At 44.3% G+C, this 17,011-nt stretch overlaps 1 protein-coding gene across 1 annotated transcript in view; it reads right to left on the bottom strand.

The window, feature by feature from the left end:
- Positions 1-17,011, bottom strand: part of CNTN5 (contactin 5) — a 511,103-nt gene that overhangs the window by 66,256 nt on the left and 427,836 nt on the right. The window contains exons 15-16 of the mRNA XM_054973696.1: positions 4,863-5,021; positions 3,670-3,819 (exon numbers count right to left, since the gene is read on the bottom strand). Of these exons, the coding sequence (XP_054829671.1) occupies positions 3,670-3,819; positions 4,863-5,021 (309 nt within the window). The remainder of the gene's footprint in view (positions 1-3,669; positions 3,820-4,862; positions 5,022-17,011) is intronic.

Below are 17,011 nucleotides of genomic sequence, written 5' to 3' on the forward strand. Positions count from 1 at the left end.
AGCGGAAGTGATAGTGTCTGCTTTGCTGCATTGCCTCTGGCAGCGGCTTGCCCTCTTCTGGCAGGGGTCCTGCAGCTCCTGTTTCGGAGCAGGTTGCCAGTGAGGGACAAAGTACTTCTAGGAGTAGGAGGCAGAGCTTCACCCGCAGCCATCTTGCAGCTGTGTCAGGATTGGGAGCGGAGCCATTGCCATGCCTTTTCCAGGGCTGGTTAACTGTCCCTGAGAACAAACAGGGGTAGTATAGGAGCCCTCTTCAACCACTACAGACTCAGAATCTATCTTTAACACCAACTTCTAATATGGAAACTCCTAATTTTTGTAATGAATTTATTTTAACAACAACGTTTGATTTATACACCACCCTTCAGGACAACTTAACACCCACTCAGAGAGGTTTACAAAGTGTGTTATTATTATCCTCATGACAATCACCCTGTGATGGGTGGGGCTGAGAGAGCTCTGAGAAGCTCTGCCTGACCCAAGGTCTCCCAGCTGGCTTCAAGTGAAGGAGTGGAGAATCAAACCTGGTTCTCCAGATCAGAGTACTGCTGCACTACACCAAACTGGCCTTTCCCTTCGCTTCTCTTTTATCTCTTTCTGCTCCTTCTCCTTTTTCATCTGCTTTTTCTGACTTGAGCCTGACTCCTTAGACTACTTTCATACCATTTTGTTCTGTTGCACCGTCATCTTTCTTGGAAGTGAGGTCAGAAGAGAGATTTCAGAAAGCATTTAAAAGAAGGGGGAAGGAAAGGGGGAGCTCCCCCTTAAAAGGAATGCATTGCCAAAGACCCAGGGTAGTTTGTGAGGCAAAGTAACCCCTGCAGCTAAGTTGTTGCTAGGAGATGATGCCCACACAGAGAATGCAGAAAGGGGACAGTGGTTTTAAACATGCAATAGGGTTTCAAACGACAGGCAGCGGTGGCTCTGAAAACTTTGGAGCAACAGGGGTTTCAAAAAACACGTATAAGAACAGAAATGCAGTAGGAAAGCGATTCAGAATGAATTGCATGTGAAATGCTTTGAATAATGCTCAGCTGTGAAGAGGTCAAAACGTTTCAAAAAGGCTGTCTGAAAGTAGCAATAGGTTCATCTAACTCAAGACTTGCCAAGTTTCCTGTCCCCCATCAGCCCTCCCCACCATTGTTCAGCTGAGTATCAGAGGGAAAATGGTGGGGGAAATGAAGAGGCGATCGGCATTGTCTCTATGCCATTACGTAACTTTTGGCTTGACCCAGAAGTGGCATCATCATGTTAGGCAACATTCTAGCTCTCACACAAAACTCTATGGTTCAACCATAGTTTTGGTGAGTGCTAGAGCATCTCCAGTGACACAGTGATATCATTTTTGGATCATGCTGTAAGTGATGTCAACAAGTCAGTGGTTACATCATGATGTCTCCAGAAAAGCCCCCCATGGACCGTGTGTCTTCCTCCAGTTGCAACCCCCTCACAGGCTTGTTGTAAGGATAAAATGGATGAGGAATCATGTATCTGAGCTCTCTGAAGAAAGGGCAGGATAACAATGGAACAAATGAATAACATTCAAGGCCTTGTTCCTACTTTTCTATGACAAGCAAGCCTGCGAGAATAGTACTGAATGTTAATTAACCAGGTCAGCATTGTCTAGGAAGCAAAGCAATGCTAATTGAATGAAACTGTTAAAATCCAATATAAATTTACTGAGCAACAACATATTAAAAGCCAACGAGAGAACTGGTTTCCCAGGAAGTCCTTGAGTAGACCCACCTAGGAAAGGAGCCAACAAGGACAGAGAGTCGTACCAGAGTCTGTACCAAATATTACTGAAAGGTGTATCCTTCAAACACAGACTTAGAACCTTACCCTAGAGGCGAAGGAGGAGGGGTGGCTATTAACCTCTACAAGTTCTTCCATTTTTGCAGATTTCTAGAATAAACTATAGCTGGCATTAGGGCTACCAAGCCCCTGCTGGAGTTGGGGGATACCCTGCCACTAGTGGTGGCAGGAGAAAATAATTTTTAAAAATGGCCAGTATGCTGACAGTGTGATGTCGCTTCTGAGTAAAACTTGAAAGTGACATCAGTTCACTTTAGGAATTCTAGAGAGGTGTGATGTCACTTCCAGGTTCTCCCCGTTAGTGACATCATACCATCACTGAAGGTGCCCCCCCATATCCCTGCCCTCCAGTCTCCTGCTGGTTGCAAGGCTGTGCCTGGCAACCCTGGGTGGCATAGATTGCCTGCTCCTTAGTCTAAGGCTCTGTGAGCTGGCAGAGGTGCTCTCAGATATGGCCTAGAATGATTTTACTGGGTGACTTCAACATTCATGCTGAGTTTCTTCAGCTGCCCTGGGCTTCTGTCAGATCATGATGGGATCATGAAAGAGGATGCACCTTGGACTTAATCTTTTGCTCTGAGTGTTTTAGGGGAGGTCTTGTTTTGAGGAAGATGTTTGGAGCCATTGTATGTCTGCTGTGATTAAGGGGCTGAAAATGCACAAATTGAAACTGAATACAGGCAAGATGGAAGTAATAGTGGTTATGAAGCCTGCGGTTTTAAATGACATTGTGCTTCCCACTTTTGATGGGGTTCAGCTGACCCTTGGTGACTTGGTTAAAAGACTAGGGGTTATACTGGATCCAGTATTACTACTGAAGAAGAAAGTTAATGCAGCTGCTTTTTCCAGCTCACTTTAGCCCAGAAGATGGCCCTCTGCCTTCTCAGCTTATCTGGCCACCTGGATCTAGGCCACAGTAACACTGAGACTAGACTACTGTAGTGCACTTTACATAGGGCTCCCCTTGAAATCAACCCGGAGACTCTAGCTGGTATAAAATGCAGCACCTCAGTTATTACCAGGAGCCAGGTGGAGCATACATATTGCTACCATTCTGTAATTACTCCATTGGCCACCTATCAGTTGCTGAGCCCGCTTGTTGAGCTATCACATACAAAACCCTTCATGGCCTCTTTAATGCTCTATTGGATTTCTGCCAATGTTCTGTCTATGCAAATTCACTTTTATATACCCTATGGCATTGTTTATTGAAATGTCTGTCATGTGTGCACACACCCATGCCAGCAACTGATACGTGGCCAATGGAGTAACTACAGAATGGTAACAATATGTATGCTCCACGTAGCTCATGATAATAACTGAGGTGCTGCATTTTATACCAACTAGAGTCTCCGACTTAATTTCAAGGGGAGCCCTATGTAAAGTGCACTATATCAATGTAAAGGCACTGTATCAATAGTGCCTTTGCCTGTATAATCATTTCTGCCAACTTTCCCATCTATGGATGTACTCATGAACTTAATGAATCTCTAAATAAAAATCCTTTCAACCAATGCACTGGAGTGCTTGCTGTGAGGGGTTTGGGGGTCTATCTGTCATGGACTGCCATCCCTAGAATTGACAATGCCCTTGAAACTGACTGTACTAATCTCACATTATGTAATCCACCTTAAGTCTCAGTGATAAAGGTGGACTCTAAATGACATAGTAACATAAACAAATAAACAAATAAATAAAATTTTAATTCTCTTGCTGTATTTAGACTACAGTTCTATTTCAACATTCTGTCATTCCTAATCTTATTACATTGCTTATTGGATGTAGCATTCTATTGATTGCACTGAGTTACAGGACTATAAATAACAAAAATAAATAAATAACCAGGGACCCTACCTGCCTCCTTGGTCCTGATGACTCTAGAAGGTGCACTTGGATCTCCAGTCCCAATTTTGTTAGTGGCTACGACTCTGAATTCATATTCCACCCAAGGGTTCAGATCGACAGCCATCGCAGACTCCAAGTCACCACTGATGTTTTCTGGAACTGTGAATCAGAGCAAAGGGGGTAACTTATTAAAGTATACAATCTATGCACCATTTCCTCCAAATCTGCTAACCTGAAATCAAGGGAAACAACTCCAGACCTTGTGGGGAGAAACAATGGCAGAGTTATAAATCAAGAGGGACAACATACATCAGGATAGCACCATCATGTGGTAAATTAAGCCGAATACAGCAATGCCTTGTGACCTGGCAAGAGTTCAACCCCCCCACTTCCTGGTTATTTCTGCAGTCCCAATTAGGAGCAAGAAGTGAAACAAAAAGGCATTTTTGGTGGCTTCCACACCAGGTATTGTCCTCAGATGGAAAGCAGCACGTCCCAGCATTTGGGGGCTGGGGGTTTCCTCATGTCATCATGCTCCCTGTGCACCTCCAGGGCTTTCTCCTTTGAACTGGATCAAAGGAAAACCTCCATTTCTCTGGGTCAAAGGACAAACTGCAGGGTGGTTGAGGGTGGAGCACCCATGTAGGTTCTTCCCTACTTTTAACCCATTAACAGTATTTCTCCCCAGCTCAGCTGGGAACTGGAAATGGAGGTGAAACTGTGCAACTGTTATCATATCAATGTGCAACTGTTATCACATCAATGTGCAACTGTTATCACATCAACGCTTTTATGCTGACTCAAAATTGGAAAAGGGGCAGGGGAAGCGGTGGGGTCAGAAACACCAGCAAGCAGAGACCGGGGATGAGGGCACCCTTTTCATCTGCTTCCACGCAGCTTGATGCTGCTGCAGCAGAAGAACTTTCCTGCACCCTGTGAAGAAGCAACCTCAACACACATGATTTAACCAGTAGCTTTCAGTTCTGCTTTACTGGTTCTTGCTCCAAACCATGCGGTATTGATATAGTTCTGACAACATTTTCAAGCGTGTTTTGAACGTGCCGTTTCCCTTTCCAACAGCGCAATCCTGTGCAAAACGACTCCAGCCTAAAGCCCAGTAATTTTCAATGCAGCAACACTGTTTGATGCCTATCAATTAAGAGATTGGGCATTAAAGAAATGACATTAAAATGTCCTCTCACCCGTTTTCACAGTCTGCCAGCCGAGGGAAAACGGACTTCGTGCCTGCAGGTTGTAGGACGTGATGGGGCTGTGATTGTCTGCCCCAGGAGTCCAAGAAAGTGTTGCTGTGGTTTCAGTGATTTCTTCAACAATCACGACTCCAGGAGGCCCAGGTGGACCTAAAAGAAAAAGAGATTGAATGCATTATGGTACGCATATCCTTGTCCTTGTGTTAATTAAACCAGAGTGGAGAGTACGATTTGAGTCCAGTAGCACCCTAAGACTAACAACATTTCCATGGTGTAAACTTTTGAGAGTCAAAACTCTTTACCTGAAAGTATCTGACAAAGGGAGCTTTGACTCTTGAAAGCTTCTATTTTGGAAAATCTCATTGGTCTTTAAGGTGCTACTAGACTCTCGAATCTTGCTCTTCTAGTGTAGACCAACATGGCTACCCACCTGAAAACTTAACCCAGAAGAGATCCTAATATTGCTTGGATATATACAGCGCAATCCTAGAGTTTTTTGGGCTTAGAAGGATGAAGCTCTGCTTAGAGCTGCATTCATAGTCACCACTATAACCTAAATGCATTTTGAAGCATATGAGGAGACTGTTCCATTTAAATGCCTGCATCCAAGAATCCTCCTTTTGAGAATGACCATTTGGTCTGAGAATAAACAGAATGCTAACTAAGACTGATTGTGAAATTTTTGTCACTGCTGATTCATCTTGAAAATCCCCATTTTGGTTTAGCTTCTCCCTTGTGATTCTTTCTTTTGGAATCATTATCTTCCCCCTCTGTACGGTATCAGAATTTCCCAATTATTATCCTCACAACAAACACCCTATGAGGTGGATGGGGCTGAGGGCCAAACTACAAGTGATGAATGACACAGGTTGGACACTTGTCAGCTTCCCTCAAGTTTTGATGGGAAATGTAGGCAGCTTGGCAGAATGTTGGACAGGTGACAGTTGGAAAGTCCATTGGACAGCAGTCAGAGAGCCAAGCTGCAAGACCAGGATGCCTACATTCCCATCAAAACTTGAGGGAAGCTGACAAGTGTCCAATCTGTGTCATTCATCACTTGTAGTTTGGCCCTGTGATAGTTCTGAGAGAGCTGTGACTGACTCAAGGTCACCCAGTTGGCTTCAAGTGGAGGAGTGGGGGATCAAACCTGGTTCTCTATATTAGAGTCCTGACTCCTGCCACTCTTAACCACTACACTGAATTGGCTCTGAGATGAGTTATGTAGTTACAAAATAGGTGGAAGTAATGAAAGTAGGCCCTGCCGAAGAATTGTCAACACAAGTAAATCTACATCAGTAATCTAGATGGGAAACATTCCTTGTTCTGATATGGGAATTAGCTATGATAAACAGAAGACATGCTGCTAAGAACAAAGACCTCCTTGTCATTTTGAATGCTCAAAGCATGCCATTTATTATGTTTTTTAAATCCTCCCCTTCCTCTAAGGAGCTCAGTCCAGCATAAATGATTCTTCCCTCTTCCATGTTATCCTCACAACAACCTTTTGAGATCAGATGCAGAGAGAAAATGACATATGCACAGTTCATGGAAAATGGGGATTTAAATTTGGGTCTTCCCATGCCCAACATTCCAACCACTGGTCCTATGATGCCATCTCACCATTTCACCCACCCCCTGCTGCTAACAGTGTGATGTGGGGGGCTCATAACCTTAAAAGCCTGGTGGAATCTTGTCTCCTCTTAATAAGCATTACAGAAAAGGGAAAGTTGTTAAGAGTAGAGATGGGCACGATCCAAAATAAATTAATGATCCAGCTGATCGTGGATCGGTGCTGGCGACGATCCCCAATAAACGATCCACACCGATCATCTCCTGTTCCTACGCCATGGATCGTGGATCGTGGATCATCGAGGCCAAAGCGGGGCATGCTGCTATTCCCAGCTATGTGGGAGGGTGGGTGCTGGTGGCGGCCACCGGGCCCAGCTGGCACGGGGAGACGGCGATGAGCCGCCTCCCCTCAGGGGGCAGGGGGGTCTGGACTGTGTTTGGCCGTCAGAGCTGCCTATCAGGGTTTGCAGGGATGAGATTGGAGTGCCCATGGCTACAGAACACCCCCTTCCCCCTCCCTCCCCTGGCTGTCTTCTTCCAACTGGTGACTGCTTTGCTGCTCCGTGGTTGGAAGGAAGCCCTGCTGATCAAGAAAAGCTGGGCTTCCATTCAGGTTTCCAGGGCAACAGAAGGAGGGCAAACACAGCTCAGGCATTCCCCTAGCTCTGTTGCCAGGGGAATAGATTGCTGGCGCCTGAGTGTCTGACTTCCCGATCTGAGCACGATCGCCCTGATCAAGCCCCGATCCAGCCCCCCCCCCCGATCACTGCATCGTTGGCCGTGGCCGAGCATGATCCTCCGGGTCCCGATCGCACGATTGCCATTATCGTGGGGTTTTTTTTATCGCAATGCGGATCGTGCCCATCTCTAGTTAAGAGTTTAGGTTTCTTCATCCCCTTGCTATCCCATAATCAGCATCTCTATAAACAAAGGATGTTCCTGAAAATAACATTCACTGATCTTTATATCTCATTGCTGACCAGGAATTAGATGAAAAGTTTAATAGACTGAAATTGCATCACTCTTCGAAATTTGAGGGGCTACCTCCTAAGATAGATAGGGAATCCTCTATCTAGTGAAGGAGAATTAGGAATTTCTTTTATGCAAGTTTTATTAGGGGGGGGGGAAGAATTTTGCATGAGTCATTTTGCAGGCAATAATTTAAACATTCTGTAGTTCTTCTGTAGTTTTTATTTATTTCAATGCAGCTTGTAGAGGAGACACTTATGCTGGCTTAAGCCCAAACCTTTCATTCATTCACTCAGTAAGATATTCCCTTTAACCTTTTTAAAGCCTGCTCAGTTTTTAGGTAGCCTTTTGATCCTTAAGCTCATTTGACATATGGTAGATATCCAAGCTGGCTTTCTGTGTGCTGCATACATTATTTTCTGTACTGAAAGCTGGATTTTCATTTCATTTCCATGAAAACACTTCTCATAGGATGGGGTGGGGGGTATAAAGTAACACAGACTGCCATGAATTAGGAACTATTTTACTGAGACAATATTTTTACTGATATGGATTCCATGGGGTACACAAGTAAGGGCCGTTTCTTTTCTGCCCTCCCCATCCCCCAGGAGTGCCACTGAGACCTCAAAAACATGGCTTCTAGGACAGCTAGCGGCATGGAGGGCAATCTAAACTCCCCAGTCTGGAGATCAGGGGGCGGGGCCACCAGCCATGTGACCATTTTCAAGAGGTTCTGGAACTCTGTTCCACCACGTTCCAGCTGAAAAAAAGCCCTGGATCTATCCATGACAATGGTGCCACACTTCTCCTCCCTAACAGCATCACTAAAATCTTGCCCCACAAACATCATGGACCTGCATGTCTGTCCTGCCACATGAGTACACCTCTTGTCATTCTGAGAAAACACCATAGTTGTCATGGCATCCATGACATAACCTCTAAGCTCTGCCTTAGAAAGCTGTCCCAGGACTACTATTGGAGGAACCATAACATAACTACTATTGGAGGAACCATAACAAAATCTACTGAGTTTGATCCTATGACTCCCTTCCTCTAAGTGGGATCCAACTATTCTCTTCTGCAAAGCCTTCCTTCAAAGAGAAACACTTCCTCTGAGGCAATGCCTTTTTCTGATAGAGAAAGTCTTTCTTTGTTGAAGGAAGTCTTCCACTGTTCTTCTCTGCTCCTAACACATTTCCTTGAAACTTCTCCTACGAGATCCGAGATCCAGAGGCTGGCCTCGTTAAAGACCATAAAAACATATATAGTTATATCAGTAATATATAGATAGATAGTGTTGGGGGTGCAGCAGCCATGAGATATATATAAGTAAGCAGAGTAGCTGAGTATGATATTAGCACAGTGGAAATAAGCAGACAGACTTCTGTAGTTCTAGCTCTATAAAAATACTTTACTACACAATAGGATAAAAAGGGTACATTTGGTAGGAAAAATAATAAACACCTTGCTGACTACATCTTGATGGCTATGCTAGGAAAACTTAGACTGAACCTAAACATAGTTAGAACAGACTGAGAAGTGAACAAAGAGCAATAAAACCTTAGTATATGTTGCTAGCTATTGCCCCCCAATAAACTGGCTCATCCAATAGACAATCCTAGATTCTCTCATTAAGACTAAAGACTCCCATTTTCTCTGGCAGGAACATTTACTCGGTGCCTAAGTGGTCCTATGCTAACTTGCTATCTGACTAAACAAACAGAATAACAATTTAACTCTTTCATGACTGAGTGTAGGACACTTGCAAAAAGTCTAACAGATGGTTATATATGTGGGGATAATAATAACACTAACTTGTTCACCGCTCTAGGTGAGGCACTGACCTGTCTAGAAGAGCGGTATATAAGTACAGTCATCATCATCATCATCATCATCACCACCACCACCATCATCATCATCATCATCAGGAAGGTGCCCTATAGCACATTTAGTTCAACTTTCTGCCTAATGTAAGCCAACTAAGGCTAGAAATTTCCTGATAGACGGCTGCTCAGCATCCAGCTAGGGAGACCCTGTCCACCATAGGTAATTGTTCTTACTGTCAAGGTACTCTTACTATGAACACACAACCACATCTCTTCCTCCTGAACCCAATGGACTGCTGATATCCAGATATGCTTAATTGAACCAACAGTGATAGCTCACTGGATCTAGGCCTTGCTAATATAGCTAGTTTCTCCACAAACCACAGAGAGAGGACAGTGTTTCATTTGTCAAGAGCCAAGCATTTACCAGTATCTGCTTTAAGGAAAGGGAGTATTGCCCTGGGCAGTGCTTGGGTGATTCAGGCTGGCAAACACTGGAGATGGTGCCGGTATCCAATCATGTCATGCCATGTAGTGGCCTTTAAGAACAACAAGAAGCAATATCGTTGTTATTTATATAACGGGAAAGTCTGAGGATGTGCTTTGCAGTGTATGTTTCACATACGATACTATAAACCGTACTGTAAAATTGCTTTAAGCATCACAGTTCAGTGGGAGGTTCTTATTGGAATCATAGATGCCCCCCACCCCCCCAAGTATTTTTAAGATATGGAGATATGATTCTTTCCAGGGATTGTGTGAGGACTGCATTGAGTGGGGAGTCTTATAGATCCAGGAGCTGTGATTACTTCCTTGCCCAGGAGGTGGCAATCATACAACTTATTCCGAATCTCCAAGGCCATTAAGTTATCACAGCAGATTTACATGGCACATTTCAAGCATTCGCCACAGTGTTTCTTTTCAGCTGCATTAACTCAGAATGTGCATGAGGGATTGCTTGTCTGAAGGCACTGCTCCATCAAAACGGCATTGTAGGTGAAAAGCTTGCACCTTGTGCTCTTCTTGACATAACAGTTTTGCATGGGCAAGCAAGACGTTGATGTGAGCACGCAGCCTTTATAAGTGTTCACCCAAGTGTACTTTGAATGAAGCGACCAGAGGGCAGGATTGTACTATGTGTCTACCTGAAATGAGGCTTATGTTCAGTCATTTGAGATTCTTCTGGATAATATCTAGCCAGTCCTTACAGAATAAACTGGTGGGGCAAGAATGAAGCATTCCTAGAGTGGTATGGGTGCCCTATCATTCTCCTAAGCAAAACTTGAAGCTTTCTTCCAGCCTATGAAGGCTTTTTTCAAGCTTAAGTGAGAAACCACTTAAATCGAAGGAAGGCTCCTTAGGCCCAAGGAACTTTCTTCAACTTTAGGATACTACCTACTACTTTTGCTATCAGTTAAAAAAGGATGTTCACATACAACCTGATGCACATATTCATTTGCAAAGTCATTATTACCCCTCGCAGTTAATGAGGTGGATAGCAGTCTTTGATCCAAGCCATTGTTAGCAATTAGCGGAACCATTCATGCAACATCAGAGGCAGCAAGAAAAAGAACAAAGAGAAACAATGACAGAGATTTGTTCAGGACAAATAAGTGAATCTTGATTCCAGGGAAGACTTTCTCTTTGCTCAGAAATGCGAGAGATAAAAAGTCGAAGTTTCTTTTGGATACACTAGAACAGCACTTTGAAAAAACAAATGATAACGTGCCGTTTTGAAGACAGGGAAGAGAAGAAACTCTGGGGCACTTTATAAATTAGGATTTTTTAAAAAACAGTATAGATTCCTAAAATAAAGATTCTTTTTGTAATGTACCAGCGGGATTTCTGTGTAAGCCGCCGGTGGTCTTTTCTTTGCATCTCCATATATTTTACAATCTCAATCATAATAGATGTCACTAGACAGGGTGACGCAATGTTCAATTTAAGCCCCATATAGACTAAAATATTATGTCTGTCAGGCTTTTGACAGCAAGCTTGTTGGAATAATAGAGAAGCTGCCATGCGACGTACTTATGGAGAGTGAGAAAGGGTGGGAGGAGAGAGGGAGAGAGTAGCAGCAGTCACATCCTTTAAGATGGAGCATTTAAGCCGAACGCTTTGAAATGTGTTGCGATCATTCGCTACAGAAGCTCTGGGTGATGGATAGGTTGTAGCGGCACAGTCTGTAATACTGCCCACAACAGAGAGTACAGTGATGTCACTTATCAATGCCAATGATTAGGTTTGGTTTAATATACCACAAAGAAAGTTTGAAAACCAAATCAAGAGAACTTCAGTCTAGACAGGACTCAGATAATAAGGTCTCTTTTGAGCAAACCTAATAAGCAACCGTTTCATCTTGGCCTTGACATGCAAGAAAAATGTACTGTCTAAATAAGTTGCAGAACTAAAATAAGAAAGTCAAAGAGATTGACAATGTCACACTCTGTTTCTTGGACAACCTCCAGTTTGGAGATGGAGACTTAGAGTCGTTCTAGGTCAGAATCTGGAGTAACAAAGAAGATTGGAAGATTAGGGATGTGTAAAATCTTCCAATTAAGTTGTGTGACTTTGGGGCATTCGTCTGGAAAAGACGATGTACAATTTTTGCAATGATAAAATACTTACAGTTCCCCATACTTCCCACAATGTAAAGACAGTATAGACTATGGTCAACTCATGTTGAACCATGTGAAACAACAACAACATTCGATTTATATACCGCCCTTCAGGACAACTTAATGCCACACTGAGAGCAGTTTATAAAGTGTGTTATTATTATCCTGACACCAATCACTTTGTGAGGTGGTTGCAGCTGAGAGTGCTCTGGAAGAGCTGTGACTGACCTAAGGTCACCCAGCTGGCTTCAAGCAGAAGAAAGGGAAATCAAACCCGGTTCTCCAGATTAGAGTCGTGCTGCTCTTAACCACTACACCAAACTGGCTAGTATGCCTTTCATATGTTGCCTTGTTATACAGATTCCGAGCATTAACAAAACATAATTTCCAAGAAGGAGAAGGATATATACAATGACAATCTTGGTCCATACACACTTTCAACACCATCTCCTTCCTTCAGCAGACCTCTCCTTTCCCCCTCATGCAGCTCTTGATGGTCTGCTGTCTCCCAGGAACAGATCTGGGATGGCCAGAGGACAGGAGCAGGAGGAGGGAAGCTCCTGTGCCATAAGAAATTCCCGTGATGTTGAGTTTGTTTTTTCAAGTGGACATTGAAATAGTACTCATGAGAGCAGAGACAACTCAGACAGTGGGTACTGAATTAACCCCTTCTCCCTGTACTGTTTTCAAAATTTCAATTCCCTGCTCCTTCCCAAAATTCTTATTTGTTGTGCACCAGGGAAATATGCAGGCATTAATATATGGTATCTTTCCACCATGGTACAGAGAGCAGCTACGAGGGCATAAAATGGCATGTGGGAAAAGGGTCAACTCTAGAGATGGGCAAGGACAGCAATACAAACAAAAAAAGCCACAAACAGCCTAATCTGCTGTTTGCGAACAAGCTGTTTGTGAGGCCCCATTCTAAATGAACAGGTGGTCGTTGCAAGCCTTGTTTGTTGCTGTTTATCAAGCCAGACAGTCTGGCACCTGCAGTCAATTCCCTTGGCAACTTAGGCAGGGATTGTCTGAACTCTGTCTGAACTCCTGCTGTTGCCCTGGAAACCCCAATCTAAGCCCAATTTAGCTTGATAGGCAGGTCTTCCTTTCAAGTGTGGAGCTCCAAATTTGTTACAAGGGAGCAAAGAGCAGAGGGGAGGGGGGCTCCCAGCTCTGGCTTAGTTTGCAGACAGTGGAGAGGGAGAGACAGCTGCTGTTGGCATTTTGATAGAGAGAGTGCATTGGAGCTTGAATTTTCTTTGTGTGTGGTGGGATAGGGATCTACCCCTTCAAGTTCCAGGGCTGCTGCCAGGCTCTGGGGCCAAGCTATTATTTATTATTGGTGCCTTTCCTGCTGCCTGCTCAGGTCAGGTTTCTGGGACTGGTGCAGTAGGGATCTTGACTTGGATGATGGCTGGAGGAGAGCCTGCTGGTCCCCACGAACAGTCAACCACGAACATGTTCATGAACAGGGCCATGCTCATGAGTCCCTGTTCATGGATGGCAATGAACAACGAATATCATGTTCGTTTTTTTTCTGTTCATGCCCATCTCTAGTCAACACCCATAATTATTTTGGCCCCCTAATGGTTACTACTTCTTTTTAAAAAATGCATGTCAAATCCCTTCATGGATTTCTCAGCATCCTAACTAGTTCAGTGATCTATTTTTTTTAAAAAAATCTGTACTTATGTTATTTATCGTCTGCCTTTCTCACTGAGACCCAAGTCGATTACACAGGGTCAGTCAATACAATCAATTTCAAAGGAATGTCAATAAACAGTGTAATAGGGTTTATAAGTACAAATAGATAGATACCCCATAGATATGCCAGACCAAGGCCATGAGCTTTGTATTGGTGGCACAGTAAAGTGTGGGAAAGCGTGCTCTCAGAAAAGGCACCGAAAAAACAGAAACCAAACAGCCTGCTGCTGCTTTGATATTGGAGGTGTGTGGAGAGAAGGAGAAAAGCCGTTAGCATTCTGTGAGTGGGCCATTCCTTTAAGGACGTGTGGAAATGGCCAAAGTTAAAAATTCTTTGGCCCAGTATGAATACTTTGGTTTGCTGGAAGAATTGTTCAAAAGACAAAAATCAATTGGCAATGCATTCAGAGAACAGCAGAGCAATCCCCTGTGCAGAAATATTCTCACCCCTTTATAAAACTGTGAGCAACCCCCCCTCAAAGAAAAGTGGGGGGAAGGTGCATCGGAAGTTCAGAGCAGAAACTGTTCAATGGTAATGGTTGCCAGTGATTTCTTTTGGCTGTGTTATTGTGTACTGAATAGCTGAACAATACAAATTACATGCTTGGGAAACAGAAAGAAAATTAGACTCAAATAGTATCATAATGACTTTGTAGAGATCTATTTGGAATATTTGGTATGGTTATGGTGATTTTCAAGCTGGAAAAAATGCAGAAATGTAAAAACAACATAATAAAGTGATTGGAGCTCTCTTCCAACAAGGAATAGCTAAAGCACATAGGAGAGGGGTTTGACAGAGGTTTGTTATTTTTATATAGAACCTGAACAAACAAGACACACATTTCTACTAACCTGAGAAAAGCCCAAGGTTTGCAGAAAAATCTGAAATCTAAAAGAAATACTTTTGGGGTAAACCCAGTCCCCCTAATAATAGTAATAAAAACAACAACTATAACAATAACAACAACAGAAGCAATGCCTGTTCTTTAAGGAATAATTTTCCACTGAGATCTCTGTGGCCATTGTTGGGGTTACTTGGTAACCACAACACTCTTGCCAGCTGTCAAACCTTGATTGTTTTTTCAGTAAGTGTGTATGTGTGTAGGCTTTTGAGAGAGAACGAATCAAGGCCTGGCCCTGCACCATCCAATAGGGGTTTGCACTGAGAAATTTTCCATTTCATTTTCAAATCCTGGGTTTTCAAATGAACTATGTACTATTATTGATTTTTTCCAGATAGGGCATTGCCAGTTCAGATCTAATCTGTCTGGGTTTTTTTTGTTGTTGTTATCATGAGTGTTTGACCTTTTCTTTGCAATGAGGGCTCCAAGGCTCTTTGGGGCAGCTGTTTTAACAGCTCCAAAATTGCACAGAACACAGTCCTCCCTCTACACTAGAGATGGGAAAGGACCAGGAGTCGGCCACGGACTGCTGGTTTGTGGTTCGTGGACTTTCATGGACCACGGACCACGGACCACGAACTTTTAAACGGACTGGCCCGGTTTGAGAACTGGTTCGAGAACTGGTTCGATTCAGTAGGCCTTGTTTTTCCCACAGATTTTCACTTTAGACTTTCCCGCCCAAAGGTTTTCATGTAACACTCTTCAATTATTACTTTTCCAAAGACGTACAGTGCAATCTTAAGGAGAGTTACTCCAGTCTAAGCCCATTGACTTCAATGAGCTTAGACTGGAGTAACTCTCCTTAGGATTGCACTGTTAGACAAACAACAACTTCCCCTCCCCTATTCTGACTGACCCTTACCTGTCCTTGGTGGAAGGAGGGAGACTTGTGCTCCTGTCCAGGAGAGGTGGCTGCCCACAAAACCCACCTACATGGGGCTGCATCAACAACAGATGCCCTCCCTGGGGGCAGGGAGACCAACTCCCCATGATGGGAAATGAATGGATGTACTTGAGTGAAAGCCAACTCCGCAACAGGAGATCATGCAGCAATTCAAAGGCCTCTTGCTGGAATGGAAGGCATGGGAGGGAGTGAAAGAGCCCCAAAAGCTTGGAGCAGCGTAGGGCAGAGCCAAGTGGCACCCAGCTGGACCCCAGAAGAGAGGGAAGAATGCACCGCAAAAGACACTCTGGAGAGGCATTGAAAGAAGTCAAGCTGAGAGCCCCCCAAAGCGTGCTGCCAGTCGTCAGAGAGTGGGTGTTTCACAGAGGCCAGTAGCAGCCCCCCCTGCACCTCAAAAGCCAGGCGGGAAAGCTCCTCCAAAGTCACCCACTATTTAGGGAGTGAAAGGCTTAGAAAGAAGTGAAGCAGAGAGCCCCCCAAAGCGTGCTGCCAGTCGTCAAAGAGTGGGTGTTTCACAGAGGCCAGTAGCTGCCCTCCCGCACCTCAAAAGCCAGGCAGGAAAGCTCCCCCAAAGTCACCCTCTATTTAGGGAGTGAAAGGCTTAGAAAGAAATGAAGCAGAGAGAGCCCCCAAAGCGAGCTGCCAGTTGCCAGAGAGTAGGTGTTTCACAAAGCCCAATAGCAGTCTCCCCTTGCATCTCATCAGCAGCCAAGAAAGAACATGGGGGAAAGGAGGCAAGAACTCAAGCAGACAGCGCCCAAAGCTGCCTTGCACCCACTGTGGGTCTGCGAGTGGGTGGGGTCAGAGCACAATAGAACCCACCGGCAACCCAGAAAAAAGGAAGAGATTTTTTGGGGGGAGGGGGGGATTAATCCCCAGATGAACCCAAGGACTCAAAAGCGGAAAGAAATCAGAGTAACCTGATCATGTGGTAAAAGGATTTTTTAAAAAGTGCTCTCAAGAAACCAGAATTGAAAGGAGAAAAAAATTAAACAGGAATGGAGAATAGAGTAAGCTCTCTTGCAACCAAAGCCCCAAAGCCCTAAGGCACAAGCCGTGCTCTCACAAAAAAAAAAAAACCCTTCCCCACGGCAAGCAGTTGCTAAGCTAACCCGCGTCCCTGCGCCAGCAAAATGAAGCAGGGCTTCACGCGCTTTGTCTTTTATGCAGAAATGCTGGTGATCTCTGTTTGGCTGACAGAGCTGCCAATCAAGGTTTTCTGGGCTAAGACTGGTGTGTTCCAAACGGGGAAGGTGGCTCCACACCGTTGCCTAGGAAATTGTTTGAGCGGGGACGGCGGGAATCCTGGCATGACGGGCCAATGGACAGATGGACAGAAAGCCCCAAAGTTCGGGGCTTTCATGAGAAAAACACATGCCCATGGCCCACGTGTTCGCGAACGACGAACTGAGTAAATTTGTGGCGAAATTAGGTCCGTTATGTGGACAGTGCCCACCTCTACTCTACACTATCGACCCACCGAGTATGAGCACACACAACAACATAGTCCACTGTTTACAGACCCCAAGGAATGCTTGAGGGAGTCATCAAGATGAGTGTTGGAAAGCTGTTCACACACACTCTGTTCTTTTCAAGGGGGGGGGGATGAGGATTTATTTGTGCTTAACCAAAAACCACATCAACCATT

The sequence above is a fragment of the Eublepharis macularius genome, chromosome 3 (assembly GCF_028583425.1).
Source record: "Eublepharis macularius isolate TG4126 chromosome 3, MPM_Emac_v1.0, whole genome shotgun sequence".
NCBI lineage: Eukaryota > Metazoa > Chordata > Lepidosauria > Squamata > Eublepharidae > Eublepharis > Eublepharis macularius.